This window comes from Amblyraja radiata, chromosome 16 (genome assembly GCF_010909765.2).
Source record: "Amblyraja radiata isolate CabotCenter1 chromosome 16, sAmbRad1.1.pri, whole genome shotgun sequence".
In the NCBI taxonomy this organism is placed as follows: Eukaryota; Metazoa; Chordata; class Chondrichthyes; order Rajiformes; family Rajidae; genus Amblyraja; species Amblyraja radiata.
Window position 1 is genome coordinate 52,740,712 of NC_045971.1, and position 9,569 is coordinate 52,750,280.

The 9,569-nt window shown below is 45.4% G+C and overlaps 1 protein-coding gene across 1 annotated transcript; it reads right to left on the reverse strand.

Annotated features, from left to right (window-relative positions):
- Positions 1-4,209: 4,209 nt before the first annotated feature.
- Positions 4,210-4,976, reverse strand: LOC116982240 (tripartite motif-containing protein 52-like). Its single transcript, XM_033035525.1, has 2 exons — positions 4,446-4,976; positions 4,210-4,362 (listed from the first exon to the last, which is right to left on the reverse strand). The coding sequence occupies exons 1-2, from the start codon at positions 4,854-4,856 to the stop codon at positions 4,210-4,212; spliced, it is 564 nt and encodes a 187-aa protein (XP_032891416.1). The 5' UTR covers positions 4,857-4,976.
- Between the last annotated feature and the right edge of the window lie 4,593 nt (positions 4,977-9,569).

Sequence of the window (9,569 nt, forward strand, 5' to 3'; positions counted from 1 at the left end):
GCGACTGAGCTCAGTTGACAGGGCTCACCATGTGGAGGTCGACAACATGAGCCCCATGTGTTATATAAAACAGTTATATTAAAGCTCTAAATGCAAAATTAGGTACATTTTTGTGGTGTTAACCAATGTTATTTAACTCTGCTCCCTGGGAGTTAGGATTGAATTGAATTGCCTTTTATTTGTCATCCAGACCGAAGTCTGAACGAAATTTAAGCAGTCATTACATATAATACAATACAATAAAAAACAACAATAAACACATATTAACATCCACCACAGTGAGTCCACCCAACATCTCCTCACTGTGATGGAGGCAAAAGTCTTAGGGCTGCAGTCTCTTCCCTCCTCTTCTCCTTCTGCGCTGAGGCGATACCCCCCGGGCGATGTTAAAACCTGTCCTGCGGCTCAAACACCGCGGCCCGGGGTAGTCGAAGCTGCCGCTCACCAGACCTGCTGACGCAGCCGCTGGCCCGCGGCCGAACCCCCGGTCTCAGGCCACCGCCACCAGAACTGCCGTCCCAGCCCCCAGAGCATCGTTCCAGCCCCGAGCCGGATCGCCCTCACGTGAGTACTGCCACCGTCTCAGCCTCGCGCCAGGCCGCCGCTCCTCCCTCGCGCCAGGCCGCCCCGACTGGGCGCCGCTCCTCCCTCGCGCCAGGCCGCCCCGACCGGGCGCCGCTCCTCCCTCAGGCTGGGCCGCCCCGACTGGGCGCCGCTCCTCCCTCGCGCCAGGCCGCCCCGACCGGGCGCCGCTCCTCCCTCAGGCTGGGAACGCCGTACCTCCCCGAGCTCGGCTACTCCGACGGGAGCACCGTTCCTTCCTCGGGCCGGCCATCACAGCCCCTCACGAAAGCCCTGTTCCAGCCCCGAGCCGGGCCGTCCTCACGGGAGCGAGCTCAGTGCGAGTCCTGGCAGGCTCTGCCTCCTGAGCCTCGAGGTCGCCAGCTCCGCAACTAGGCCTCAGCGCAGACGGAGGCAGAGAAGGGGAATACGACAAAAAAGTCGCATTCCCCCGCAGGGAGAGACAGCAAGCCCCGTTTCAACCCCGATGTCAGAGAGAGATTATATTGAGAGAATATATTTCTGCTTGGAAATGCATTTGTACATTTAAAGTGGTGCTGCATATTTAAGGAAAACACTGAGTACATTAGAATATAATTTATCTATTACTTTCATCTTTGGTATGTTGCCATTAGGGTACAATTTAGAACTTGGAAATTATTTTGTTTGACAAAGTTTTTATTAAAAGTTAAAATGGATCACATTCGTTTTGACTGTTTTATCACCGGTATTAATATTTGAGTGAAAATCGCGACCAAAAGATGTCCTGAAATTAAGTCACATGTTTACTGCCATAATGTCACTGCCATAATGTCTCTAGCATAGTGGCTACCAATGGTATTTAGCAGTACCTTGACCCCACAGCACTTCTATGGTAGCACAAGTATGCTGGCCACTAGCATTAAGGATGTCACACCCCAGCCACTCCGCCCCTCTCCCATCAGGCAAGAGGTATAGAAGTTTGTAAACACACACCTCCAGTTTGAGAGACATAGAAACATAGAAACATAGAAATTAGGTGCAGGAGTAGGCCATTCGGCCCTTCGAGCCTGCACCGCCATTCAATATGATCATGGCTGATCATCCAACTCAGTATCCCGTACCTGCCTTCTCTCCATACCCTCTGATCCCCTTAGCCACAAGGGCCACATCTAACTCCCTCTTAAATATAGCCAATGAACTGGCCTCGACTACCCTCTGTGGCAGAGAGTTCCAGAGATTCACCACTCTCTGTGTGAAAAAAGTTCTTCTCATCTCGGTTTTAAAGGATTTCCCCCTTATCCTTAAGCTGTGACCCCTTGTCCTGGACTTCCCTAACATCGGGAGCAATCTTCCTGCATCTAGCCTGTCCAACCCCTTAAGAATTTTATAAGTTTCTATAAGATCCCCTCTCAATCTCCTAAATTCTAGAAAGTATAAACCAAGTCTATCCAGTCTTTCTTCATAAGACAGTCCTGACATCCCAGGAATCAGTCTGGTGAACCTTCTCTGCACTCCCTCTATGGCAATAATGTCCTTCCTCAGATTTGGAGACCAAAACTGTACGCAATACTCCAGGTGTCGTCTCACCAAGACCCTGTACAACTGCAGTAGAACCTCCCTGTTCCTATACTCAAATCCTTTTGCTATGAAAGCTAACATACCATTCGCTTTCTTCACTGCCTGCTGCACCTGCATGCCTACTTTCAATGACTGGTGTACCATGACACCCAGCTCTCGCTGCATCTCCCCTTTTCCTAGTCGGCCACCATTTAGATAATAGTCTGCTTTCCTGTTTTTGCCACCAAAATCGATAACCTCACATTTATCCACATTATACTGCATCTGCCAAACATTTGCCCACTCACCCAACCTATCCAAGTCACCGTGCAGACTCCTAGCATCGTCCTCACAGCTAACACTGCCTCCCAGCTTAGTGTCATCCGCAAACTTGGAGATATTGCCTTCAATTCCCTCATCCAGATCATTAATATATATTGTAAATAGCTGGGGTCCCAGCACTGAGCCTTGCGGTACCCCACTAGTCACTGCCCGCCATTGTGAAAAGGACACGTTTACTCCTACTCTTTGCTTCCTGTTTGCCAGTCAGTTTTCCATCCACATCAATACAGAACCCCCAATGCCGTGAGCTTTAAGTTTGTATACTAATCTCTTATGTGGGACCTTGTCGAAAGCCTTCTGGAAGTCCAGATACACCACACCCAATGGTTCTCTCCTATCCACGCTACTAGTTACATCCTCGAAAAATTCTATAAGATTCGTCAGACATGATTTACCTTTTGTAAATCCATGCTAACTTTGTCCAATGATTTCACCACTTTCCAACTGTGCTGCTATCCCATCTTTAATAACTGACTCTAGTAGTTTCCCCACTACCGATGTTAGACTAACTGGTCTGTAATTCCCCGTTTTCTCTCTCCCTCCCTTCTTAAAAAGTGGGGTTACGTTTGCTACCCGCCAATCCTCAGGAACTACTCCAGAATCTAAAGAGTTTTGAAAGATTATTATTAATGCATCCACTATTTCTGGAGCTACTTCCTTAAGTACTCTGGGATGCAGCCTATCTGGCCCTGGGGATTTATCGGCCTTGAATCCATTCAATTTACCCAACACCACTTCCCGGCTAACCTGGATTTCACTCAATTCCTCCAACTCCTTTGACCCGCGGTCCCCTGCTATTTCCGGCAGATTATTTATGTCTTCCTTAGTGAAGACGGAACCAAAGTAGTTATTCAATTAGTCCGCCATATCCCTGTTCCCATGATCAACTCACCTGTTTCTGACTGCAAGGGACCTACATTTGTTTTAACTAATCTCTTTCTTTTCACATATCTATAAAAACTTTTGCAGTCAGTTTTTATGTTCCCTGCCAGTTTTCTTTCATAATCTAATGTCTAATAACATGTAATAACATGTCTGGGAGATGTGGGCGGAAATCGCCCTGGTCACGGGGAGAATATTGAAACATAGACAATAGGTGCAGGAGTAGGCCATTCAGCCCTTCGAGCCAGCACCGCCATTCAATATGATAATGACTGATCATCCAGAATCAGTATCCCGTTCCTGCTTTCTCCCCATATCCTGTGATCAGGCATGAGACAGGAAGAAACTGAAAAAAGAGGAAGAGAGATGGGGGTCCAGGGGACAGCGCTCCTGGTGGCGGTAAAACAAGGCAGCGTCTCCCCTCCCCCCATGCAGAGAATTTTAAATAATTATCAGAATCAGAATCACACTTTATCCGCCAAGTATGTTTTGCAACATACGAAGAATTTCATTGGCCAAATCAGTCATACAATTAAAAGCAACAGGTCACTCAAAAACACATTTTAACATGAACATCCACCACAGTGACTCCTACACATTCCTCACTGTGATGGAAGGCGAAATAAAGTTCAAGTCCCTTCCCTTAGTTCTTCCTCGATCGTTGTACTAGGGAAGGGGTAGAGAGCGGGGGAAGGGGACATGGAAGCGCACGTAGACAATACCAGAAATCAGCGTCGAACCGAATTCAACGGAGCAGCGAAACAGCGCAACTAACTTCAGTCTGAAGAAGGGTTTCGGCCCGAAACGTCGCCTATTTCCTTCGCTCCATAGATGCTGCTGCACCCGCTGAGTTTCTCCAGCAATTTTGTGTACCAGCGCAACTAACTAACTAACTACAAAACTACACAACACGATCAGAAATGCCACACAACAAGGTCTCACCCGGACTTGGGAAATCTTCTGCTTCTGTTGGTCTTCCATTTCCTGGATGGCTGATTTATTTGTTGTCAGAGATTGTATGGATGATTTAACCTGATCCTGGGAATCAGACAGAAAGGGGGTTAGACAATAAACATTCAACTATACGTTCAAGCAAGTGATCATAGTCGGTTTGCTTTTACCTTGTAGGTTTCAACAGCTTCATCGACCGGCATGAAGCTGTGAGACTTGTGTTCCCGCCCAGCTGCACAAATCACACAGATCAGTTTCTTGTCCGTTTCACAAAACAGCTTCAGTTCTTCCTGATGTTTGTCGCAGTGATGTTTACTTTCCTTCTCTTCCGTATTCAGGCTCAGTGTTCGAGCTTTCTCAGACAGTCTCGCCAAGGCCCGATTAACCCTGAGGGTGCGGTCTGTAAACTCGTCTCTACATTCCGGGCATGAGTTTCTCTCCTCTCTGTCCCAACTCTGTGTGATACAGGAGCGGCAGAAGTTGTGCCCACACTCCAGGATAACCGGGTCGGTGAAGAAATCCAGGCAGATGGGACAAAGTGTCTCCTCCGTCCAACTCTCGACCTGCTGTTTAGAAGCCATTTTAACTCCTGCCACTTCCTGGTTTGAAACTGCTTTCGCTGATTGGGAGCTGCTGATCCCTTGTGATCCCTCTGTACCGCGAGTGTCCACCGCGTACGCTGCCGTCTCCAGCACATTTGCTGTAGGGTTTCAGGGTGAACGTGTTCTAGGTGACCGTGTCCTGACCTCAAATACCCATGGAGGGGTTAGTGAAATGTTAAACAGACCGGTATATAAATGTAAACGCAGGGAATGTTATGGGACAGTTTAGAACAGGATAGAAAATGTCATGGTCTAAAAGGAAACGAACTGGGCTGTAAAACGATGGTTAAATATAAACTTAGAGTGAAGTCGAGTCGGATTTATTGTCATCTGTACAAGTACTGCGATGAACAGCTGCGATGAACAACTCATCGCCGTTTCAGCTGCATCACACGCACAAATACTCAGTGCTACATAAAATATTAATTAAACGCAAATTACAACCACATTACACATACATTCTGCAAGTTAGTAAAAACAAAATTAAAAACTGCTCCAAAGACAAGGCATTAATGCAAAACACAATTAAAAATAAACACACCCATGGCAGTGCAGGCGGTAGTGCAACTCGTGTGCGTTGGAAATGCCGTACATGATGCGAACAGTCAGGATACATTCTACAGCGCTGATGTGGAGGTTTCTTCGAGTATCAGGTTATATCCCGGAATATCCACAATACGACGACACATTCCGTATGGAACAAAGAACAGTCCGCATAGGAGCAGCCCTTATAGAAGTTATATAGAATGTAAATAGAAGAAACACTTTACTTCTTAATACGCTTAAAAACAGTAAAGCTCGCAGCTGTCAGCTATTTTTTGTGTGCTCAGAAGTCAAGGCGCAAAAACATGTTATTTGCTTAGTTTATATTTTGCTTTAGACTAGAACTTTATGATAACTTAGAAATTTAAAATAAAAGTAAAAAGGACAGTACAAGGTTAAAGTTTGTAAAAACATCCGCACTAAGCAGCCAAAGATAAGAACTGAAATTGCAATAAAATACTACGTGAAAGGATAGTTCAGTGAGCATTTGGAGAATGGCAAAGCTGTGCTATCTCTGAGTGTTCCAGGCCCAGATTTGTGCAAATTAAAGGCCTCTCGTCTTCTTGAAGAATTCTCCGTGTCTGTGTCATTTATATCTTTAATTTGAGTCATGTAAACCACGACAAATTGGCGCAGCGAGCAGGGTCGGTAAGAGACCATTAATTAAAAGATATGTAGCCCAGGGCCTTCCCAGCCCCTAATGTGGCTCTTAAGGACAACAGGACAAAGGTGGCCACCTAAAAACTATGCGGATTTCCGCTTCATTTGGACTAATAACCTGTTGTTCATGATAAGCCATTGGGGACACAGAAGTGCCCAGGTAGTTAGAAGGTTTCTCCGACCCAAGAATCTGGCACTAAATTGTTCTAAAAAGGAGGACCGGGAGGATTGTCCAAGAAGGCCGCGCTGTGTGTGGTGAGTAATAATAGTTGTGATAAGAAAGTAATGTGATAGTATTAAGAGTTTATTAAGACCTTGTGGTTACCGCCCTGAGAAGTCAGGGGTCTGTACGGGCAAGGCAGGTATTAAGGCCTTGTGGTTACCGCCCTGAGAAGTCAGGGGTCTGTACGGGCAAGGCAGGTATTGTGTGGACAACGCTTTGGGTGACCAGGGGTCATCCGGGCAAAATATGAATTTGGGATAGGTGCGTGGCAGAAGGTGTACACAGTGATAGAATATTATAGAATAGCAGAAAGTAGAATAGAAATAATAATAGTGTATGGTTTAAGGACTGAGTGTCTTAACTGTTTATGGATATAAGCCTGCAGCATTCTTTCGGCTGAGAGATCAGAAAAAATGTGTTTCCTTTGTCTGGAAATTAAAGGGATGGCATGTGGTCAGATGTTGAGTGACTAGGAATTTGATTGGTTGTGATCTTAGTGGGGTGTGGTTAGAATTTGAGTGACGGTGAGTCTGACTGGTCACGACCTGAATCAATGTCCAATCACAGGTTTGGGAACCTGATTGATGGAAGATTGGATCATCCTACTCTGGCTTGGGAGGGATCCCAATGTTAAATTTGAAACTTTAGTCAGTGTAGAAAGTTGCATAATTACTTTGAAGTAAGAATGGAATGAATGTGATTTGTGTGTAAAAACCGGTTTTGAATGAATGAAGAAGTTGTTATATGTGATAATTATTTTGTTATTATTGTATTTGTAGACCACATTGTAAGGGTAAGTAGATACGTTTTAGTTATATAGCACGTTTTCAGTTAACTCGCATGGACACCAAAGTGTTTTACATAAAATAGATAATAAGTTTCCATACCAACCAGAGAAAAAGGTTAAAAATAAATAAATAAATAAAATGGAAGTATTGATTAAGAACCACAGACCAAGAGATAAAACAGAGAAACGGAAAAAGAAAAGGGAGAAGGAACAAGAGGTGCTTAACCTGTTCAGGGCAGAAGGGAAAAGGCTGAGGAAAACCTACCCGGCAGGAAACATAACCAAGAAAGAAGGAGGGGAGACCGAGAAGCAGTCCGAGGGTCAGGGGATTATGGGAAGAGGAGCGTCCTTATATCCCTGTTTAAAAGACCCCGGGTGCCCCCCTCCCTACCCCAGTCTGGAAGGTGCAAACCAATGCCCCGTGATAAGAGGAATAATGAAGTAAGAAGGGAGATCAGGAAGCTGCAGGACCAGAGGAATCAGAGGAGTTTGGAGGTACCCGAGTCAGCAGAGAGGGGGGATGAAGGAAGGGGTGGACAGTGGAAAGAGTTAAGCCAGCGGTCAAGCGAGAGAGTGCAAGGCAGTGAGGAGGAAACGGAATCGGGCAGTTATAGGGAGAGAAGGAGGGAAACAAGGGATGGAGATTTAGTGGAAGATTTTAAAAGAAATATGAAGGAATCCCTGGAGCAAATGGAGATTAGAGTTAAGGAACTGGGAGTACATGTGGAGAGAACGAAGGGCGAGGCGGCCCAAGGAGATTCAGCATGGCAGGAGTTAGATATAGGACCCCCGGAGTGGGAGGTAGAAACAAGACAGGTACAGGGGAATAAAATGATGCCATTGCTTGTGAAAAGAGCAGGACAGACACAGTATGTTCCTTGGGGGGGACAGGACCTTGAAGGGCTGAAAAACATTCTGCCTAACATATATGATGGGGCAGGAAAATGGATAAGGGCATTTGAGGAGGAAACCACAGGACGACTATTGGCCATGGGAGATATAAAGGCACTTCTGGCAAAAGTAATAGGAACCACGAAACTGGCGGAACTCCTGGAAAAGGCAACATAAATAACGCAGCAGGCAATCCATTGATTGATGGCTGACCATTTGACCTTGTCAGGCCAGTGGTATGGCAGGCCCTCAGATTCAGCTACCCGCTTCAAGTGACCCCAAGACATTGAAGGGGGACTCACTGGGGGACACAGAAAACCCAGCAGCATATCTGGAGGGCCAGTTGAAAAAGTGGAGACTTGAAACTGAACAAGGAATTGACGGCAACGAGCTGATGATCACTTTGTTCCGAGCTGCTATTGTAGATGCCATGCCCGCTCAAGTAAAGTCCAGACTGGAGGAGGTGGTGGGACTGTCAACTATGCCACACATCCAGTTCAGGGTACCACTTGGTCCATGCAGTCGACAAATACCGCAAAGATTAAAAAAAAAGACTGGCAGACCAGCAGGAGGAGGTGCAAAGAAAACTGGTACAAATGCAGCTTGACGAACTAAAAAGAAAAGAGCGTGAAAAAGGAAAGAAAATGCTCGCAGTAACAACAGAACCGGCTGAAACAGCTGAAATGAGTGGTGCACCAACACGTGGTGAGTCCTATGCCAGAGCCAGACAAGGGCCGGAAACTACTGGGCCAATAGTAAATGTCTTTGGGACGTTCCCTCAAATGCCTTATCAGGGACGGGGTAAATCAGGACACAAGCCCTAACAGGACCGGGGTCCCCAAGGGAGGGAGGTATTTAAAGGAGGATGTCAAGAAAGGCTGGCAAGAGGTAGGGTTTTGAATACTAGCCCCATGTTTTAATCAGATGATAAAGGCAGAGTTGGAAGGTGTACCCTTAGAAAGTATTTGATGCTGTGGATGATTTGTTGGTTTGTTCCACAAGTGAGAAGCAATGTAAGAGAGAGAGAGATATTGTAAGTCTAAAAAATATATATATTTCAGAATTTAGGACAGAGGATGATGACCTTGGGAAAGGCAGGATATAGTTCAGACTAGATTGGAAAATATGTTGAAATTGTGACGTCATTAAGAAAGATAATGAAGGAAGAAGGACTAACAAGCCTAAATAATGTTTCACAGTTAGAACTTTTGAATGATGGAGACAAAAAGGCTTTGTTTGTGAATGTTTGTTGTTAAAAGGGATCATAATAGCAAGTATGTAGGGTTTGAAATGGTGTATAAGGATGAATTAGACTTTAAGGTAAATAAATTAGAAGCCTGTAACCTTGCTTAGCTCAGTTTGCAGAAATTAAGGCTTTAAGAGAAGCATGTGATGTGAGGGAAAGTGGGAAAGATGAAGTTTATACCGACTAAGCAAATGATTATGGAGTTTGTCATATGTTTAGAGCAGTAGGGAAATAGAAAGACTTTGAGAAAAGCAACGGAGACCAAAAGTTAGCAGTAAAGTTAGACCTGATAAGAGCAATATTGAAGTCAGGGGCACTAGCTGTCATTAAATGTCAAGCACA

Coding starts and splice junctions, on each gene's coding strand:
- LOC116982240 (XM_033035525.1), bottom strand. CDS start 4,856: ATGGCTTCTAAACAGCAGGTCGAGAGTTGGACGGAGGAGACACTTTGT. Junction 4,363..4,445: donor AAGCTGTTGAAACCTACAAG/GTAAAAGCAAAC, acceptor TCTGATTCCCAG/GATCAGGTTAAATCATCCAT.